The sequence below is a fragment of the Polyodon spathula genome, chromosome 18 (genome assembly GCF_017654505.1).
Source record: "Polyodon spathula isolate WHYD16114869_AA chromosome 18, ASM1765450v1, whole genome shotgun sequence".
NCBI classification, from domain to species: domain Eukaryota; kingdom Metazoa; phylum Chordata; class Actinopteri; order Acipenseriformes; family Polyodontidae; genus Polyodon; species Polyodon spathula.
The window spans coordinates 1978940-2001777 of record NC_054551.1 but is presented as its reverse complement, the minus strand read 5'-3'; the positions used below and the strand labels follow the sequence as shown (position 1 = coordinate 2001777).

At 39.9% G+C, this 22838-nt stretch overlaps 1 protein-coding gene across 2 annotated transcripts; it reads right to left on the bottom strand.

The window, feature by feature from the left end:
• Window positions 1-32: 32 nt before the first annotated feature.
• On the bottom strand, window positions 33-19076 carry LOC121330949 (BTB/POZ domain-containing protein KCTD5-like). 2 transcript variants are annotated; one of them, XM_041277956.1, is made up of 7 exons: window positions 18793-19076; window positions 10766-10874; window positions 10407-10498; window positions 9341-9436; window positions 7863-7979; window positions 5526-5651; window positions 33-2616 (listed from the first exon to the last, which is right to left on the bottom strand). In XM_041277956.1, exons 1-7 carry the CDS (start codon window positions 19012-19014, stop codon window positions 2587-2589), a joined length of 792 nt encoding a protein of 263 aa, XP_041133890.1. In that variant the 5' UTR covers window positions 19015-19076; the 3' UTR covers window positions 33-2586. The 2 variants fall into 2 exon arrangements, with proteins under 2 accessions (XP_041133890.1, XP_041133891.1); XM_041277957.1 differs by lacking the exon at window positions 7863-7979 and having other exon boundaries at window positions 18793-19075.
• Between the last annotated feature and the right edge of the window lie 3762 nt (window positions 19077-22838).

Sequence of the window (22838 nt, the reverse complement as noted above, 5' to 3'; positions counted from 1 at the left end):
GTGCATTACAGGGTTAAAACAAACAAAACTACTGAAAACCAAAAGCAATTTAATAAAAACCAGGATAGCAGTATGCACAACAGAAAAGAGACTGTCAACAAAAAGGTAGTTCACAGGCCACATTTCTGTGGGTCAAAGGGTATTTTATATATAAATACAAACCTTATTAACAGAAAATAAGATATAAGAACTAAAAACACAGTACTGATATTAACAAGCTGGTGCAAAAGTTGTTTAAAAAAACAAAAATGAATTCAAAAGCATCATTAGAACACATAATAGAACGTCAAAAACAAACGTTGCCATGTGAAGTCAAATATAAAAAGAAACACACTAGATACTTTGACTAAGCTAGTACAGCCATGCAAAAATATATATAAAAGTACCGGTTCATTCATCATTGTAAATAGATTAACTGCTTTTAAATTTTATTTTTTTGTTACATTGAAGGCCATATAAAACTATAAAAAGGAGAATGTTTTTGTAAAAGAAAAAAAAAAGAAAAAAACATTCAATATGCAAAAAACAACCCTGTCATTTACAGAGTATAAATAAGAGGTCTAAACCTCATTTTGCAAGTCATACTGAAAGCAGCGTGGAGCACTTCAAAACCTGGAGCTGATTTTAGAAGCTCTTTTTACTGTGTTCAGTTGCATAGAGCACACTTCACCTAAACCAGTTGAACAGGTAAAAGCTGCAGCAGTTAGAAGATGCAATGTGTGTGAGAAAATGCTCACACTTCTGTTAATATGTTCGATCCAAACGTCAGTTCTCTCCTGCACACAACCTCTTCCTTATCAGCATATACTACTGGTCTCTTTCTGCGTCAACTGAATATATCCTAAACTGGAAGGATCACTTGTTAAATAAATAAAACCAATTAATTCAACTGGATTACGCAGCAGGTTTTATTTCATATAAAACCAGGTCAACAAAAGACGAAAAAAAAAGTTTATTATTGAAATATATTGGCTTGGTACTTAAATGAACTTGCTTCTGTATAAAACTAGGGAATGCAAGGTTTTCAGCCAAACCTGTAAAATGTATAACAATATACAACATTTATTAAAAAATATTTAGTACTAAAAAAACTGGTTTGGTATTTTACACTGAAGCGTTCCTGCATGTGTGTGCGTGTTTAGAAGTTTATGACAGATACTCAGTCTGTTTGTGTGCGTCTGTGTGCACACTGACCTTAATTAAGGGTTAGTGAAACTATAAAAAGCCTTTAGAAACCAATTCAGTTTTTCTTTTTATATACAATAAAACCAGTCTGAAATCACCGTCTTCATTAAGCTATCTTTCCTCTCAGTAAATCGTGCCCTTTATTATTAATCTATACACCCAATAAATTGTACAAATGAGGTACCTATGCCTACCTTCTATGTATCTATCTGTGTATTTGTACACACACAGAATAGTTCGAATTTTAAAACATGGCACATCTGTACAGTAGATCAGTGCTGTGGATATGTCCATTTTCAGTTAACACTAAGTTAAACGTATGGTCTAATTTGCCATATGGATTTTTGTTCCTTATTAAACGTATGCATACTAAAAAAAAAAAAAAAAAAAAAAAAAAAATCAAAAACCTAAAATTAGAAATCTCTGTATTTGGGCCAGGAATCTGTTCTTTCTATGCATGTTTGAAAGCTCTTCAAAATATCTTAACACACACACAAAAAAAACCTGAACCACAATTACCTATATGTGTCCTTTAAAAAAGCATTGCTACTGTACTGTATATGCGACGTTCCTTTGGAAAATGATCAAAACGTGTAATTTAAGTGAATGCATTTCTGGAGGAAGCATCGTTTTAATTAAAGAACACTGTTCTGCTTTTCAGTAAACTCACATTTTACATTTTATTTTTTTAATGCACCTTTTTCTGACTTGGTCCTTAACAGAAATATAAAATCATTTCAAATCTATTCTACTCCCTTTTTGATAAGTGAAGAAATTTAGTGGACCCTATACATTTCTAATCCACTCCTGTAGGGTTAGCTGTCAATACTTTCAAATGAATTGATATAGCAGACAACACACAACAGAGTATGACCTTTGTGTGTTTTCCATGCCTGCTTCTCAATCCTAGATGAGGGAGCTAGCTTTGTTTGTGCCAATCACTCTGGGAACAGAGCGAAAGAAGCATGGTGCGATCCTTCCCTCACAGCCCTATTGAACACTACTGGGTCAACAAACTTGACACACATTTCAAAACGGTGGAAACCTACACTACTGGCTGGCTTAGATTGCATAATGTACTCTGCTCAGCCCGCTGCATTGCAGTTTGTGCAAATGATCAGACTTGCAAGACTAAGTCAGTAATCTCTCAATATTTACTGTTTGTTAGAAACTTGGTCCTGTACACTGAACAGGCAAAAAAATGTTTAAAACCAACTTGTGGTGTTTTTATATATGTAATCTTTTAAATCTTTTTGTCTGTAGAGTATATATACAAAATCTAAATTAAAAAAAAAGTTCAGCCTAGTAGTTTTCATCTATGCCAAAGCTCTTCAGCGCGGTGATGTGTTGGCTTTCTTTCTGTGCTTGAAAATCAAAAGGAAAGTCTTCAATACTGTGGCTTCACATTCTTGATCCCCTTTCTTGCAGAATCTGGAAGAAAACAAAGGCACGTGTTATCCGTTTACTAGCCCTGATGCAAAAATATGGTGCTTCAGACCGTCCTGATGCACTTGGGTGGAATTTATCAAACCCATTACCTTATTAGAGCTCCAACGAACGCAGAACAACCTGGAATTTTATCACTTGGCCAAAATGCAAAAAAACAAAAATTAAAAAAGGGAGCTCTGAATGACGGAGCATCTCAGTGGTCTTAAGTAACACAACTGGACAATGTGTCTTGCTTTGTATGTATACATTAGGAATTTTTTCAGTTTGAATCATGTTAAATATTGCAAGGGATTTCTTGTTTCTGAAACTCTGCAAATGTTTAAGAAAGTTTTCCCCTGGAAAGAATACTACTACTAAACAATGAAAAAAGGATTATTCAAACATTTAAAAAAAAAAATAAAAAATTCTTGCATAAATTGATGTTTGTGCAATAATTCCAGAAGGGTATTATAACACACACATGTAGCATTATACAGTACAAGACTAACGATATCTATTGCTGTAGAGACTGGAAATGCTTCCCACAGACACATTTACAGTAACACTGCATAAAGCTTCCATGGGGGGGGGGGGGGGGGGGGGGGGGGGGGGGGGGGGGGGGTCTGGAGAGATCATTATGACAGATAGCCCTATAAATATCTAAAAGGATGCAGCTGAAACAGGGCGATTAAACATTGTTAGGCATTTCACCAAACCAGAGGGCCGGTTAGCTAGAGAAATGGCTTCCGATCAATACAGGACAGTAAGCTTTTTAGCCATCTGTTAGTACTTTGTATGAATTTTCCCTGCCATTAGCAATCAATGGGCAAACACTAGCAGGCTTGTACACAGTTAGAGCTCTGTAAGAGAGCCAATGACACAGACTAGGGCAGGGCTGTGCCAAGACAACCACTTGAGGACTGTGTGGAGTTCACCGGAAGGCTGTTTAAAGGGGCAGATTGTACTTGCACTGCAGTTTACAGTCATTACCAGAACAACAAGTATTAACCCTACTAATGCACAGCAGCTAGGTCGATACTGACAGTCCTGAAAGGACACCAGGATCATGAATCACCCGTCTCCCTGGCACACAAAACAAACCACAATCAAGGTCACGAGGCTCACCCCAGCAGCACACAGATACACACGAGGAGCGCCTGAAACAGAACATGACTGGGTGTACTCGGAGGTCATGCTACTGCATCTGAAATAAAGACACTGCCTGGATTTTAAAAAGGGGCACTTTCAAAACACGAGGTAGAAAACTCTTCCTGAAGTTTTAGTTTCTACAGAGCTCATAGTACATAGGATCGTTTTGTTACCACAATAGGGAGGCAGAAGGAAAAAAGCATGGAAATGAAAAAAAAAAAGTTCCCATACAAGTCAAGTGTGATCGTAGATTTCGGTAACTGGGTGCACAGGAGTCATGGCGATAAAAAAAAAAAAAAAAAAAAAAAAAAGAAATGCAGCTGTTTCCAGATGACTTAGTTCCATTTTAAAATAATTAGGTCCGCCACGTATTTAATTATCCAGACACCTAATCGTTTTCTATACATCTCTACCTGTGTTCTATTTTGCATAGAATTCCTCTGCAAACTGGTTTAAAAACATTGCTGCAAAAGAACCAAAAAGGAACCTGGAGTTTATTTAGACATCTAGTTCTACATCAAAACAGGATGATCTAACGAGTCTGAGTGAGGGAGAGTAAAACAAGGTGACAGCTGGCTTGGTACTGTACATGTGCAGATAGAGATAGACAGATAGAGAGAGATAGAGTCTACATGGCTTCTAGGGGCAGCTGTTGTGCTCACCAAGACATTACAGTTCAAATTTAATCAGAGTCATTCATATCGTAATCCGTCTCTTCATCCTCACTCTGAGTCAGCATGCAAGAGGAAAGAAAAGAAACAAAGGAAAGAAAATAATTTGCATCACTGCAAGATTAAAAGTGCAGTTGTTGGAGATGAAAACCAGACGCCTATCGTGTATGAGAAGTTTCCCCCCATTCACACGGATCGCTCTTGTAAAAAAAACCTCTACTTTAGGTCTTCACGTATGAGCCACCTACCCTTCACAACATGTGGGTTCTTGTGCCTTCACAATCCCAATTACAAATTGTATCCCAGCACTCATCAAGGGTCTGTGAATCACAACCACATTACACAGGTGTTGAAGTTAAAAATTTTTGATGTAAAAATCTACTAGAAAGTCCTTGAACACTAAGTTGTTTCTTGTTAGCGTAAAATTTATCTGTCTGGTGTTTGACCCTCTAACCCTTTTATAGAAATTCAACGGGGGGGGGGGGAGGGGGGGAGGGGGGGTGGGGTGTGTGGGGGGGGGGGGGGTGGGGGGGGGGGGGGGGGGGGGGGGGGGGTGGGGGGGGGGGGGGGGGGGGGGGGGGGGGGGGGGGGGGGGGGGGGGGGGGGGGGGGGGGGGGGGGGGGGGGTTGGGGGGGGATAGACTTGGTGTAAGCCCCCTCACACACTGTAGGTAAATGTGACCAACACAGGGGGGGGGGGGGGGTGGGGGGGGGGGGGGGGGGGTGGGGGTGGTGGTGGGGGGGGGGGGTGGGGGGGGGGGGGGGGGGGGGGGGGGGAGGGGGGGTGGGGGGGGGGGGGGGGGGGGGGTGGGGGGGGGGGGGGGTGGGGGGGGGGGGTGTGGGGGGGGGGGGGGGGGGGGGGGGGGAGTGTTATAACCAACACTGTAGCACTTGTGGCCCATCTTACTGCCATGTAAACAGGCAACACACGGTAAGGTTATGAAAGTTAATCTCCGGCAGGGAGATTCTAACAGCACGAGTCCAGGGAGGGTTAATCATTTAAACAGTATCATTATGCAGATTAGGAACATGCTGTAATCATTTCAGTGCTACAAAGCCTCCCGCTCATACTGTGCTCTCGAGTTGTCCTTACCTTGGCTTTCTCACTGGGCTCGCTGTTGGTGCCGTAGGCGGTGTTGTGCAACTCCTTGGACACCACACACAAGAACTCTGCCTGGTCTTCATTTCCATAGGTATAGGAAGAACCAATACTGACCAGCTAGGAAAAAAAAACCCAGAAAAATACAATTCACACATGGCAATGTCGTTCTGTTTTGAAAACATTTCCATTGTTGGTTTTAAAACATCTCTCCTAGCATTTAGTGCTTATGCCATTTTAAAATTAAAAAAAAAAAAAAAAAAAGTGAACACAAGGTATTTTACAGCAGCTGGAAATCTTTCAGCAAACTTACTTCAACAATAAAATATTTATATTGGTTATACAAATAAGACCATAGCTGGTTTAAACAAAACTACAAAAAACATTTGCACAATAGATTTCCATTACAGTTCTGCTTCCTAGATTTCCTGCTGAGAACAAATACAATGACACAGATTATATACTAACGTTACCACAATGAAACCTGCTCAATGATAAGGGTTTTTAAAGAAACAAAAATATCTCCATGCATTTTGTAAAACCCAGGAAGATTTTAATATTGACACAGGCACATATTTTTAATGTTGGTCTGACTGCATTTAAAAACAGCAGCCTGGGACACGTATCCAAGCTGTAAATAGCATATAATGCCTCTTCTCCTTTTGTTTTACACTCGCTCTCACCCAGGGAATTCCAATAGATTTTCTCCTCTTTCGGTTGCTTAGGAAAATAGGTCTCAGATCTCTCAGCTGCAATTAAAATTGCTGCCTCCTGCTTGTGCACATTTGGCACAATGGTAGAATTAATTCAGAAATCAACATGAAAAGATATAAAATATACCCCTCCCCCATACGGTCTATGTATGTAGCAGATGGTTTTGTAAGCAATTGTAACCCAACAGCCATTCTTTCGCTTACTGCACAGTTTTTAGTAAGCTGTAGCAAACGTGTTCAAGCCCTCTTGTGCTGCTGGCTCTCCAATTGAAAATATCTTGTTTTTTGCTGCACATGTCCAGGCATGCCCGACTACTGTAATGAATATAAATCAGCTTCTAGATCCTCCTGTAAACAGATCTTCTGCAGGGCTCTGAGGTGACCGCACCATGCCAACCTTAATTCTGGCAAGTCGAACTTACACAGCATCTTATTAATATTTTCTTAGTAAAGCCGGCAGAGAGCAAGTACAACAGAGGTGTAAAAACCTTCTATTTAATAGACTAAGCAAACTTTAAAACCCACCCCCCCAAAAAAACACCCTTGATTCCATGGCTAGCAAGAACAGTCTTCTACAACCGAAGGGGAAAAAAAACCTATTCTTTACTTCAGGAAATAACATTCCCTGTAACAGTGCTGTACAAAGTTTAAAAACACCAGCTTGCCTGCACCATAGAGAAAGACTACAGCTTTTCCGTGATCGGCGCTGTGCATTTCAATGTTTAGATACTGCCATTTGTAGATATGATAAACAAACAAACAAACAATCTGTAACATATTGGAAAAATAAATCCCACAGCAACTTAAAACAATGTTGTGTGTTTTATAAAAACGCATTGACTAGTTTTGGCTAGAAACACACACTTGTTACAAAAACAGGCACAGCCACGGAATCCCTTTGTGCTGCACTGCCTGTAGTCATACCATGCAATGCTAGCCTGAACTCCAGCCCATCCAACACCTTCACAAACTGCATTACACAGAATTAGAAGATTGTCTTCGCATTCAATTTTAATCAGGTTCTTAGAATTCTTTTTTTTTTAAACAAATCATGGAAGGGGGAAACATGAATTGTGCATCACAGTCAATATTCTTAGTTTCAATATTATAGAGGTGTCCATTCAGGAACACCCATAGCTTGGATGGAATCAGCATGAAGTACAGCAATCAGCAGGGTATTTTCAAAGAGGGCAGGCAATAGAGATGCGTAGATGGGTTATGTAATCCATGCAGGTCCACCCAATATTTTGTCTAGGTTTTAGCAGAGTTGAGCCAAAGCGCTAACACACCAACACGTAGATAGTGCACGAGTCATGGGCTTTATTACAGTTCAAAAGAAATCTGCCTGAAGGGTGGTGTTCACCAAAAAAGTTAATCAGAAAGGGTTCAGTGTACCCTGAAACCTCGCCTTGGCTAGCATTAAACTTACACACATGCACACACTTTGATAGATTTAATAGAGTTAATAATAATAAATAAATCCACATGCACACACATGACGAGGTGGTGGACACCTGACAGAACAGTGGATGAATGCAGAGATGGAAGCAGCAGGAAGGCAGGCAAGCCATGCAAGGCAAACCCGAGAGGAAACTCGGGAGGGAATGGTGAGACACACCTCGCCGCTGCTGTTCTGGACACTGGGCTCCTCCCCCTTCACTTCCCTCGACACAATCAGCAGAAACTCTGACTGGTGGTCCCGGCCATAGCCAATCGGGGAACCTACACTGACAAGCTGCAACGACCAATCAGAGCACAGAGTGTGGTCATTCTGCATCGAATCAACAGGCTGCAGATAAAAGAATAAGGCCCCCCCCCCCATGCCTTTTTTGAAAATTTTAAAAAGAAAATACATATATAATTTTTTTTTTTTTTTTTTTTTTTTTTTTTTGCACAAAATACAGCCTATAAACAAAAATGCACAAAAAGAAGCGTTAATGTCACAAGAGCAGACTTACGACAGCCAGATTTCAGGGCTGCTTTGTGCAAGGGATGGGGTCCAGAAAACAGCAGTCGCAAGAGTTGGTTACAGAACCCCCCCCCCCAATAATAAAAAATAAACAGGATTTGCCACATACAAAATCTCAATGCTCCGGATTTCCATTCCAACAGAGATATAAAGAACAGACCTGAACATCAACAGGGTAACATGTAATCGGATTCAGCAGTGATGCAGAACAAAGAGCCCCCCAGCCCCACGTCCGCAAAAAACAAAAACGCATAAAAACCAATTTTATACAACGGGCACATTTACCAATAGGCATTGAAACATGACACGTGTACTTTTACAATTCCAGAGCTTGTCTGCAACAGAAACGGAGCACACACACACACAGATGCACGCTATTTGGCTTGAGCATACTTCCAACAACTTTGAAGCGGCTTGAATTATATACAAGACTCCAGGTGGATGAAATCTAGTCTAGGAAGGTACACGACACACAGAGGGACGCAGGACTGTTGTTCAAGTACTCTAGAGGCACACTGTTGTTGCAGCTTTTTAGAAATGTTTTATTTTTATGACTGGTAAGTCAAATCAGGCATTGGAATCCAAATGCAAAGTAAATGGTAGAGACTTAACTTGTCACTCAATACCAAATATTATAAATGATAATAAAACACATCTTAGATTTATATTTTGCTAACAAGAAGCCCGGCAGAAATCTTTGCATTTGAAGACTTTACAGGTGGTGTGATGTACTCTCTCATCTCATTAAAAACTACGTTGCCTTAAATAACCCCCCCAATAAAAAAACAAGACCCCCAAACAACAGGTAAAGTTCTAAACTACATGACAGGCTTTGCTAGTGATGTCATGCAGCACTCTCACAAAGCATGTGATTGCAATATACACTAATCATGTGAGCCTCAACCTCTGGACTAGTCTTCAGCAGAAGTAGCACTATTGACACAGTGAACGTGAAACTAGCTTGCAGATGAAGTTAGTGTAGGGGTTAGTGCAGAATCTCTCTATTCTAATTTTAAAGTTACTCTGAAAAGCAAACTGTATGCATCTGCAGCACTTCTGTAGGTGTGAAAATCAGCCTTGCAGCACTCAGACTGCCAATGAAGACTCTGCTGCCAGCATCGCTGTACCTGCTCAAACTTCCAGCCGTCAGACATGGTGGAGACCATCTGCGTTAGTTCTTCTTCCTGGCATTGTAGAACTCTGTAAACGTGTTTCACGGGCACCTAAAAAAGAGGAAATAGTTAATAGTTAATAGAAATAGGTAATAGCCTTTTACAGTGTTGGATGCACCCTACAATAGATTCACAGCCATCTCCGGTGCAGGGCTACATTCGGAACTGAAGAGGTCTACTGTATAGAGTTGCACAAAATCAGTATTCAGATAGGCTCTCCACAGATGAGGGCCATTGGGGGGGGGGGGTGATTGCAGCTTAGACTGTGGAGAGCAGCGATCCACACAAACCCAAGCAGCTGTTACTTCACTTGGAATGATAAATTAGCCAAGTCAACACCAATGACCCTGATCATATATATTTCTAAAAGAAAGGTCTACAACAATACCAGCAAAACATCCTGTAAAATCATAATGACCTCGTTTAAATTGTCTGTCCCGTCGTCACATTCACTTCCTGCGATTCTTTGTTAAAGAAAACGAAAAAAACAGGCCTGTATCAGCTGTACTGTACTCTAACTTAACTGTTAAAGTATAGACTTTATTTAAATATCAAAAGGGAGATTTAATGTGATGACGGGAGCAGTGGGTAATGCACTGAGCTATTTAAAGCGCAAGCTCTTTTCTTTTTAATATAGAACACTCATGAATAAAACAGTGATAGCATTTCAGAATTACCTCTACTCTGCTGGACTACCTATACAGCTTCCAATCACTTACATCTGATTAAAGCAATACAGCTATTATATAAAAATAAATAAATAAGCATCCAGTAAAATAAAATGACCAAACCAGAAATATATAACCAAGGATTTTGATAATCTCGTCCACGTGTCTTTTTATACAAACTTCCTTGAGGTTCCACTGTTTGTTTGCAATCACAGTGTGGGAGGATAGCAGAGTTACCTCCCCATAGCAACAGAAAGTGATCTTGCTAAAGCCTGTTCCTGGCAGCTCAAGCACAGATGTGTGACGACGCGAGCTACAGCAGAAGCTGCACAAAGAACCTCATTCCAACCTACCTGTGAAGGTTTGCAGTCTCTTTCTCTGATCTTGTCTTTGATTAGTTTTATTAATGACGTGATGTTGTAGAATTCTGCCTCCTCCAACACTCCTGGTAACAGAAAAAAAAGAGACGCATCATGCAGAGAAACTTCATAAAATAATCCTAATTTGCTCCGTTTTAATCTGCCGCTTTGTAAAAAGAAATGCAATATTGCCTGAAGAAATAGCATTGCACCATTAGGAGACTGCAGCAATGTTCGTCTTAATGCTTTTTATAGATTTGGATAAAGTGAGTTATAGTGGTATACAGAGGTAGAGGATTCAAAAACCGCTAGTAGACACTTCCCTTTTTTAAAGCAGATATAAAAACACACACCTTCTTCAGTCAAGTGCTTGTTGAAGACCAGCTTCCCATGTCTCAAGTAATTTAGCACTGGACCAAAATACGTGGGGTCTCTGTCTATAAGATAGGCACCTGTTTCATCCTGGAGAACAGAAAAGTGTCACAATTAAAGTTATGTCTATGCAGATTTACAGGCAACACTAAAATTAATAAAGCATCTAAACATCTAAAAATGTTACAAGACGTTTAATAAGCCAGGCTATACTAGGGTTAAGGACATGTAACTACATAACAGAACGCACACGTTTACAGTATTTAACAGCTCTTTATTGTAAAATGTACTTATGAAAACAGTTTAAAAGAACTGCAGTGAATGAATCAATTACAGTATACAGTACTGTAGAAACTCTGTACAACTGGTATAGTTCGATTGAAATAAGAATTAATAAAATAACCGCAACTGTTGATTATACTTTTAGGTATTGGCTTGTTTATTAGCTTAAAATAGCAAAAGTTAAGCAATGTACATTATACAGAATTAACTCTGAACAAAAACAATAAAAACTTAGTTTCACACAGATATCAAACCTTGTCTATTGTTTTGCATGTAAAAACATGCGCTTTGAAAGTTCTGCTGACAAGCTTGTAATCCTGAATAACCTGAGCTTTAAAGCTGCGGATGAGTGAATTAACGAATGAATGAATGAACGATCCATTTCCAATCAGAGCTCAGTCACATGAAACGAGTGAAGCAGAGTTCAGTCATGTGAAACGACAGGGTCGAGTTATAGTCTTTAATAGTTTTTATCCCTTCAGTACCGGTAAAAAGTGTCGAGTTACGAGTAAAGTGTGGCGTCAAATTAAAAAATTAAGAGGCAGGATACATATTTCACATGGAGAAAATTTGGGACCAAGACTGTCTGTCGAATTAAGCGAAGGTGTCGAGTTATCCCCCAGTCGAGAACACAGCACAGAGCAGAGAGGGTCATATTACTGTTCATCCTATTTGCTTGAACATCTTGTAGCAATGCTGTCGAAACATATCCAAAATGGCAAACAGCCAAGGCTTGCATTTAAAATAACCATTTCCTACTCAACACGTGGGTACATGTGGAGACAGGGATTGCCAACTACTGGCCTGGTTTCAACATCCCACTTCAAACAAAGACGCACATTACCAGGCTACACAGCTGTCTTGCTCCACGCATTCTACCGAAGATTTCAACTCAAATCATGATCACACTTCACATTTTTTTTTCTTTTTCTAAAATAGCTAACTCTGGAATTAATGGTAACGTTCTTCAAAGGGACTGTCTTTTAGAGAAAACTACCTGGCAAGTTAGGGGTTAAAAGAGATGGTCAAGCTTACAGGCCAAGAGGGGCGTTATGGGAAATTTGTGTCCGGGGGTTGGTGGGGGGTTGGCATCTCTGTTTGTTATTTGAATATTCAAATATATTTAAAATAAAAATCACTGCATTACCATACAGAAAGAGTGAAAACATGCTGTCATTTTTTATTCCAATACTGTAACTTTTGCCATCAGTATTATAAGCTGACTTCACCAGGTGATCAGAAAAGCAGGACTCTGCTGGCAAATCGTGCCTGATGGTTATAGTGAAGCAATCCTGAGTCAACAGCTTCCACTTCCCAGGCAAAAGAACGGCAGCGAGACACTCCAAGTGGAGAGTGACAGGACTGGAGCAGGACAATGGAAAACTTCTTCCAGTTTACGTCCATTGCTGGCAAAGACCTGGTTCACACTAGACTGGCAGAATTGCCATGTAGGTTTAAAAAAAAAAAAAAAAAAAAGTCTGGAAAGTGCTTGGTCGTTAGCAAAATCCTCAAAAAAAAAAAAAAAAAAAAAACACCTTTGGGAATGTTAAAAATGAAGATGATTTGGGGTTTGAAAACCAACCACTCAAGTCACAGGCCAGTTACCAATGTAGGACATTCCACTTTCTGCATCTGAGATTTCTCAACAGTCTTTTAAAGCTTTAGCAAAGTGAAGTGCCTATACGGCAGACTTCAACCATGACACAGACAGGTGTACCTGTAGGGCGTCCTTTCTGAAAATCATTGGAAAATAAATAAATGTGGCACTGGTCATTTATTCTCATCCTTTCTGTAAAGCCACCCTAATCTTTAAAACAGCAGGTGTGCAGACTGGAAAAGGGGACGGAATGCTGTGTATACAGGTTTATCCGCTTTATAAATATCCCCAGATCTCAAGCATTAGCTTCTTTTCCACTGCTGTGAAGATGCAAGCTCATGATACCGAGTTTACTGAATATTAACCTGCAGAACACATTGTTTACAATACAGCTTGTTTCATATATACAGTCCCTATTTTATTTGTGCCATTTTATAAATGGGACAGATGGAAAAAATGAGCCCACACATGCTTCTACTCTGTGAACATTAAACTGCCTGAGTGACAGCCGTAACCAGTTTTTAGTTGCCAAATTGAGCAGCCCTTCCATAAGTGAACAGAGGTGTTTTATTCACTAAAGTAAGCAAGGAGCTGGTGGAAGAGGGTCCTGGACTGTAACGGATTGAAAGACACAAGCACCACTGTTCTGGACCAGGCATTGGCACTGTGACTGCCAGGCACACTGGAAGCAGTGAACAGCTTCCGGACCTGGATGCAGGTTTAATTGCTTCAATTCAACCATTAGCACGGTTAGAACAAAGACATTGCGACCACTTCAATACAACTGACTGAAAACATTAAAGTCACGGCAGGGGATCAGAATGGGAGCTGTACTGGAAATCAAGTGCAGGGTCTGTGCATCTTACAAAAGACACAACAGTGCCATACATAATGTATCACTTTAGATTCCTCTAAAAGTTAAAAAAACATAACAAAACAAACAAACAAAAAAAAACACACACCAATAAATAATTGGCACACAAGAAAAAAGGAATGCTGTGGAATTCAAAAACATTCTCCATTCGGTCAGAAATCATTATCCTTTATATATTTTGGAGTGGTCTGTTGGATTTCTATCGTACAGCCAAAAGGTCTAAGGAAAAGAAATTCAAAAGGCAGCGAATGAGGCAACATTATTAATACTTCATGATCAGTAATCTTATCCAATTTGATATTGCCTTTTACTTGCAGAAGTAAAAACACACACAGAACAGAAATATTATTTTAATGAATTAAAGTGGACCTAAATCACAAATGCATAGCTTTCCCACAGAATAAAATCAAGCTTTTATTGTATTAGGCCAAATAAATATTACACACTACCTTCCTGCCTGTACTGTGGGGTTGGGGGAGGGTAGACAGTCACCATTTAAGTAATGCAATAAGATGCAGCGCGTACCAGGTGTTGGAGAGGACATAAACAGTGGGGTGGACTGGGTGATAATTCAGCACTGCTGTGGTGTCTCTGAGCCCTAGTGAAAGCAGTGATCACACATACTGCAGGCTACCATCGGAGAGCAGCGATCACGCACGCTGCAGGCTACCATCGGAGAGCAGCGATCACGCACGCTGCAGGCTACCATCGGAGAGCAGAACGGAGCCAATGTGATGAATGCAGAGCAGTGCAAGCAGGATCTGTGTCTGAAGAGGCTATTGATTCCCTGTGCTGGGAAATACAGTCTGGTCTTTATAAAATGGGAAGGCAATACACACTGGGGGCATCAGTAATGCTTGCACACTACACACACGGCAGTCTGCAGACACACTGAAGGCAAGGTTAATAAACACTACACACAGCAGTCTCAGCTCTTGGAATTGGGTATTACCCACATAATATTGTTTTCCCTCCCTGGCAAACTTACTACCAACTACTTTGTAAGAGGCTGCAAACTGCCTACTGTATACATGTATTTAGCCTCCTGCTGGTATTAAATTTGCAAGCAATCAATTACGTGCCCTTTTTAGAGTGCATTTGCAAGTTTAAAAAGTTTTGGAAGAGATTGAAAAGTGGGGAGGGGAGCAGGGGAGACGCAGGATAATACTGTATGTCACATGTCTATGAAAAGTAAAAAAAACTACAATATTGGGAAACAAAGGACGTAACTGGAAAACGCAATTCCCAGCAGCTGAAACATCAAGTTGCAGAATGTATATTTAATTAAAAGTGGTGCAAATAAATTTTATAATGGGTTGCAGTGGGATGTATTCCCCTATGTGACCAGGCAGTAAATAGGAAATATTCAGTAGCAACCCTTTTAGGACTGCACCTTTTTGCTCTCATGCGGGTTATATAGTGCACACTGTAATTTGTGCTTTTGTTTGCAAGCGATTAAACAAAGACAGGCAATGGGACCAGCGTGTTTGTGTTCTTTTTAGAGCTTGAGATTTTCAAACCCTGCTGCGTTTCCTCCTTAATAATCAGGTGCATGTCACAGATTTTTCTAGAGAAGCAGTTCAGAATTATGAACCCCACTGAGAAAGCATCTGTCCTTTACCAGCGTTTGCACACCCTGCAGATTGCTTTCAGCTAATCTACAACCAGGCATGCTACAGAAAGGACCGAATGACACACAGATCCGACACTACAACCAAATTGGAAAACACAAGTTAGTTCAAACACCAGTGCTTCACACTGGCTAAAATGCACAGTACCAAAGTGACCAGAGCCCAGATTTGCTATGTGATACGAAAAAATAAATACTAAGAAACGTATTAGCATTAATCAGCATGCAGTATCCAGACAAGTTAAAAAAGGTTATTTGGTAATGTGTTACTATGAAAGCACCATTCTTATTTGTAGAACAGTCTATTTCCACTGAAGCAGCAACTGCAGCAGCAGTATTAATGGGGTTTAGTTGCATGAGTGTCATCAGAGGCAAGACAAGCCTGCAGGTCAAACCAGAAGACCGAGTAAGCAATGTGCTACAGTCCAGCTCAAGTTCTGGAAGGTATAAAATGCAGGAAAGATTTACACGAGTCAATCAAACACTGTATAGGCATTCCACTTGGCCTAATCAATCCCACCAATGATCATGATCAATGTGTACAGTGCGCTGCAATAGGGGCAAGCTTTGCTTTTTTCCCAGCAGGCTTTTGTAACCTCTGTGACCTCACAATCCCCACACAGATGTGGAATTCTCACTTATCAATGGCAGGAAACCCAAAACAATCGACAGCCCAGCCTCAAGAACAATGCAGGATGAGGGGGAACTCTAAACATAAACCAGCACAAACACGTTCCTACATGCAAGAACAAAAGCAGGGAGGTTACGTTACCAGGACTGCGTTTATTAAAAAAAAAAAAAAAAAAAAAAGTACATGCAGAATGTCACAGCAGCCATTATTGGAGGAATTTAACAGAAATGGGCAAGGGGGGGCAGCAAAATAAAATAAAAAAGGAAAGGAAAGGACGGGAGACCAAACCTGTGGAAGTCTTGATGATTCACCATCTAACCAAAAAACCACAAGAGGACTGAATTGCAAGTGGAAGTCTACCTAAAGTTTTTTTTTTTTTTTTTTTTTTTTTTTTTTTTAAACTAGACCCTCCCCCAAAACAAAACAGTGGTTTGCTCTGTGTAGACACTGAAGCTTAGCAACCCAACCTGGTGTAGCAGAGCAGGGGGGTGGGGGTGGGGGTGGGTGTCAGATTTGACTAGCAAAACAACCATGCAGGACAGGAATGGCTAAGGGCTCCATTACATTACATCACACACACACCCACGCATTTACTATAAAACAATAAGAAAGGTCTACAGTAACACTCACTACCAGTGGCTCGTTCTTAAAAAGATTAACACATTATTCGCCAGCAGTTGAACACAGAGCCTCTGCTACAGCATAAAAGCAAGCGGCAGTGAATAAACAAGCCAAGATGAGAAGCCATGGCGTCTGATGCTTATCAGAGCCAAACTTCAAACAAACTCTTAAAAGGGCGGGTAGTTCATGAAAGAAAAAAAAAAAAGAGACACTGGCTGATGAAATGAAATGTTTGTGCACTCATTTGGCTTACTAGAACATGAATTGTTTTAAACATCCTTTACAGATTACATTCTAGATTTACATCCAAGACTTCTGCACTGCTGCCACCAGATGTGCACAGCTGACGTACTTCCCAGCATGCAGTACTTACTTCCATTTGCATATTATATTAATTTGGCTTTTAGTTTTGTTTTCTTGATTTAGTAACGTCACGCATAGGTGTCAAAGTTCTCCATTATACTGCAAGAAACGTTGCTGTGTGACAGTTCAACCTCCTCTCACAGTGCGATCACGCAATACTGCCATTATTGTACATGCAGAGTTTTTTTGAAAAGGCAGCCTGTGGTGGCCACTTTCCCAGTGTTCTGTGCTGATTCATTCCTGCTCCCAGCCTTTCCCACACTTCCCATTCCCAACAAACGAGACGACAGTGTGTGAACAGGAATCGGACTAATCAATTAAATATGGAACACAAACCAAAAAAAGGTAGACATCTTGATAGCAGTCACCAGAATGGAAGGATATATAATTTCACAGAACAGACAGGCAGTACCAGCCCAACAGCTGGTGCATGGAAACAGCAAGTCAAGTACCTTGAGGCAGACCACGAGCGGGCTTGCAAATCTACCTCCACCTTCAGACACTGCAAGTGTCTTCACTACTGTAGCATTCACCTGTGTGTACAGATGAACAGGCTGCCATTTTTGCACATACATTACTCTTCCAAAATAAATAAATAAATAAATAAATAATGATGCACTATTCGCCTCACAGCTACCTTAGAAATGGTTTTAGCACTGACACGTTCACACTTCAAACCAGTTAGTTCTAAAAACAAAACCAGCACGCACTCATACTGTACAGACAAGTGACATCAGTTCCTCTTTTGTTGGAAAAAAAAAACAAACTTGTATAAAGGGCACATTTGTGCCTACTGCATTGCAAAGCGTCTGCAAAGGACCTAAAAAGGTGCCAGTTGAAAAACACTAAAAAATAAATCTGTGCATTTCTTCTGACTTACTGGGTACAGAGCATGTGCAAGCAGTTCATAAAACGAAACAATTCTAAATAAATAAATACAGAAATCGCGAGCTGGCGCTTTAATCGTATGCCCCGTGGTTTGCTGAGAGAAAATGCAGCGCATTCATTATTTCTACGGTAGGCTGGGGCTTTGTACAGTATAGGTTTTTATTCCGGCCCGCAATGGTGCATTTGACATTGTTAGAGAGAGTGCCTTTGTCTCTCGAAGTCAGAATACACAGAAGGAAAAGGATTCCCGAAGACTCACTGCCAAGCACCTTTTCTTCCTCAGCCTAGCCACACTCAATACATACAGACTTGTCTCTTAGCCAGTGCTGCAGAAGCACACTAGACTGAGAATGTCTACATTACACTTTGAAAAGCACGCATTTGTTGGATGTGCTTTTTGTAATATGCATGTTTGCTTTTATTACAATGTATCGCTTACAACACAGTACTGTAGTAAACATACCACACGCATTAAGTTTATTCATTTAAAAAGCGGCGACGTTTACAAGCAACACAAGCGGTCTTTTGTCATTGAAACTGTTATTAATAAACAACGCGCAAGCAACGTGGTTTAACCGCTGCTCGCCAGCTCAAAACAAGCTGTCAGTAGTTGCTATAGTAGCGGAACAAAGTAAAAATAAAAGCCAGTTCTCTAGTCACGCCTTTCTTCCCCGGCATTCCCGACTGGAATATGAAGTTATACAAAACAGATACAAAGCAAGTCAACACAGCTTAAAGTTAAGATGCACAATTCCAAGCCAGGCGCATTGCGTATCCACCGCTCGGCTCAGACAGCTGATTAGAAGCTGCGCTCGCCCTAGTAATTAAAGTGTATCTGGGTGGAATTAATTACAGACGCGCTTAGTCGTCATCGTTCCGTGAACATGGTTAAAGTTGTACACGTTGCGCAATTGTTTTACTGAATTATCTAGTTAACTATAGTATTTTTTTTTCTTCCTGTGGTTAAATAATGTTCTGACTCTCAATTCTGATCAGAATGTTATATCACTAAATAAACTACCCCCCCAAAATATGAACCAACTCGTGGTATGCTGTACGTTAACATTTAACACCACAGCGTCTGAACTGCCCCGGCTTAACCGGACCCCAGTCCCCTAGTACCTTATCAGAGTCGAGGTCGGGGTCGGCCTGACACAATCGATACAGGAATGATTTCGGGTCTCGGCAGAGTGTCTGCCGTGTCGTCAAGAAATACGTGCCCCCCACGTTTAACCGGACCCACTTGGACGCTCCAGCGCCGGGGGTCTGCGTCAGTTCTCCGGGAGAAAGGATGGAACACCTCCGGCAGCCGGAGCTGCTAAAGTCACAGCTATTTTCTGCCATGCCTCTTTCTCTCCACTCTCGGGCTCGGCTACAGGAACTCTTGTGAGCTAGCAGGCAGGAAGTCCCGTCTTTAACATACTTGCTCCCTCCTACAAGCAAAAGCCTCGTTGTCCCTCCTATTTTCTCCCCTAGCTGCACCACTGTAACGTAAATTTTTGCTACTTCGCCAAAAATTGATACATGTAGCAAAATATGACAGGTATACGTCAAATGTTGCTACCTGTACCAAAATTTAATCTGTAGCTATAAAAAAAAGTGTTGGTGGTTATATAGAGAGTAGTTTGAAAATATTATATATATGTAAAACTAAAATAATGTAACATAATTAACATTACTTATTTTATATGATCAGAATTTACACCAGGAAATATAATAATAATAATAATAATAATAATAATAATAATAATAATAATAATAATAATATCCCTTTGCAATACAATTGTACAAAGGTACAAAAGGTTACTTCGTGTCAAGAAAATACTACTTCAGTGTAAAATGCAGTCTGCGTATCGTTGCCTTTTTATTAAATTTCTTTTTTTTTTTTTTACCTATCTCTATAATACACTTTACCGTTTGTTAACACCAGCTGTCTGTATTTCATATAAAACTAATTATCACATTTGGAGTAAGACGCAAAACACCTAGGCTACTTTCTTATCCAAAAATCAGTTTTTGATGAGCGTCCTCGGTTGTAGCAAAAAACTAAAACAAAGTGGGCATGCGCAGTACAGGGTGAAAATAGCCTGGACAAGCGCAGTACGCAAAGAAGGAACCTTTGACAGCTGGCTGATTTTACGTGTAGGTCTACTGCCACAATATTCTTCTCTGGCAGATTTTGCTACTGTTAATAATTTGTGGCAGATATAAATGCCAAAATTTGGCACCTTGCCAGAAATTGCCACCCCTGTGTGTTTTATATATAGGAAAGGAAGGTAGTTACACTGCAGTGTCAGAAAATACCACCTATACATATTGAATTGTGGCAAATTCTATTTTGAGGTCTTGTATATTCTGTAAGATAAAGAAGGTAGTGGTAGTTAATTATGGCAAGTAAGCAGCGTACTGCTAGACCAAACACACCTACACTTTGTAATAACCCAATGACTATTAAAAAATGATCTGTATAAGCCTGTCTATCTTTTATTATCCTGTTATGAAATACGATCAGTAACTATATTAAGCAATGTTTTCTATGTAAAGAACAGAAACAAATAAGTTGTAAAACTTAACATTTATTCACGTAACTCTTGACATTAACAATGTTAATAAACAAAGTCCTATATTCGGTACTGGTGCCATTATCTAATATACATACACATAACAAATGGCCTGTTCTCATTTTAAATTTCTTATATTCTAATAGGATAATTAAACAAAATAGGTCCCTCAAAACTGAGGCTACATTGCACGCTTAGCACATATAAATTCCACATCAACGTTTTTGAGGTCTTTACTGGCACTCATTTGTGCTGACGCAGGTGACACAGCTGGCCCATCGTGCACGCCTGAAACACTGCGCCTGCAAAACATGACACAAAAGTAAAGTGGGAGGGTTTGCTGTGTGCTTTCTTATCTTATCTTCTTCTGTATCTAAGTGCCATGTAAGTGAGTCCCACCAGAAAATCACAAATGTTTGTGAAGAGGTGAAGAAAATGATTGTACCTTTCCTAATTTAAAAAAACAAAAAACCTAGGTAAAGATTATTTGCATTACCACGATGCTCTGGAACCACTACGAAACAGCGCGCCACAAAGCAGATTAAAATCACTATTTTACACTGTTATGGAAGAAAGCTATCCCCAAATAAACTTTAAAAATAAGAGTCTCATATAGAGGAATACTGCCCCGGTCCCGGCCCCGTCTCCTTCCTCCCGTGCTCACTTCCCTAGTTAACGGCTGTCCTTAGGACTGTTCAGTCTTTTACTGCTTTGTGTGTGCGTGTGTTAAATCAAAGGAAGTAATGTTAAAACTTTACAATGCATTAGCAAGACCTCATTTTGAATACTGTATTAAGTTCTGGTCACCTTACATACTAGTATGTTTATTTATATTAAGACACAAAGAAAAACCTCTTCATGTGACAAAGAAATATCCAATAAAGTCTGTCACAGGTCTACACCTTCATTTATCAAATAAATGCTTAAGCAAGCGAATTGCAGAATACTTGCTTTTGGAACCAGGTGCAAATATGCAGAGTCATCTTTGCAATAAATCTCAATAGAGTTCATAATGAACAGCGTGTCCAATCCATCTTTTTCTTTAAAGCGCTGTGCTTGTTATACTTTATATGCATCATTCTGCCAACTGCTGTTTACTGTATACAGTAAATCTAACCTTCTGCTCCTCTCACTTTAAAACACCTGCATCCGTTCTGCGATCTATTAAAAGCAAAATACCACAGTATGCAATGTGAGTAGAAAAAAAAAAAAAAAAAATTCTGTAGGTTGTGGCTAAAACCACTTCTCCCTTAAATCTAATGAACATCTGGCGAGACCTGCTGGCCTAACACAGAACTGTAATATACTCAAGATGGATAGTTGATTCTTGAGTTCAAGACAGTGTTGTGGGGTGCAGAAAGCAGATAACCGAATATCTGAATTAGGATGGTATTTGAGAATATCCTCTGTATTAACCAGTCTGCATCTAACACCACGTATAGATTTGTGGTATTTTAATCTCGGGCGAAGTCAATCTACATAACGATTTACCTATCACATCGTGTTGGTTACCAATGGTACCATAGATCTGTGATTCTACAGTATTATTGTAAACAAAGATATAACCCCCATTTATATATATATACTATATATATAATATATATATAATATATATATATATATATATATATAGGGTATCCATATCCATATCCATAGCTTGCACTTTTTTAAACCATGGATACTACACAAAGTGAAAATTCGAATTGAATTCTTAAAGCCTACCATCTATTGGTCCCTTAGGTGCACTGAAAACCATTTTTCGTTTTAACTTTAAAAAGCTGTCTTCTGTGAAATATCCTTTCATAGGATTCAGTGTACTGTCCAATATAAACCACGAAAGGTCAGGATGTGGTTGCTGCTTAAACGATAAAAGAAAAAAAAAAAACCCTTGTGCGTTTACATAACCTGCTGGACATGACTAGTAAGTGCATCTGAAATTCAGTCAATATCCGAGAATTACATCATACAAAAAGAGATAGATCGTATTAACACATACAGAATGGCCATTCATTTATTTATAATGTTGTTTGGACAAGTAGGTCTTAAATAACAATGGATTAGTTTTAAACTCTTAAAACGACACTCACACACCAAATCAAATGCATTACCTGTTGAATATGCAAGCATTTTAGTAATTTACATTCCATTAGTTTTGCTCTAACCCATCTTAGTGTGGTAAAAACAAGAGCTACAGGTAAAACTTGAACTTGCATTACTCCACTTGCCATTCAGTCCGGTTCCCAGAAGCCAACTGATCCAAGAACATTGACGAGTTTAAAAGGATCCCAAACAGTAACCCATTCCATGCATTCATCTCCATGCAAACAGTAACCCATTCCATGCATTCATCTCCATGCAAACAGTAACTCACTCCATGCACTCATCTCCATGCAAACAGTAACCCACTCCATGCACTCATCTCTGTGCAAACAGTAACCCACTCCATGCAACCCACTCCATGCACTCATCTCCATGCAACCCTCTCCATGCAAACAGTAACCCACTCCATGCACTCATCTACCAGCAAAAAAAAGTGTTGTGAAGGTTTGGAACCAACACCACTTTACCCCTTAATTCAAACCAATAAGGATAGGACTGAAATAAGTC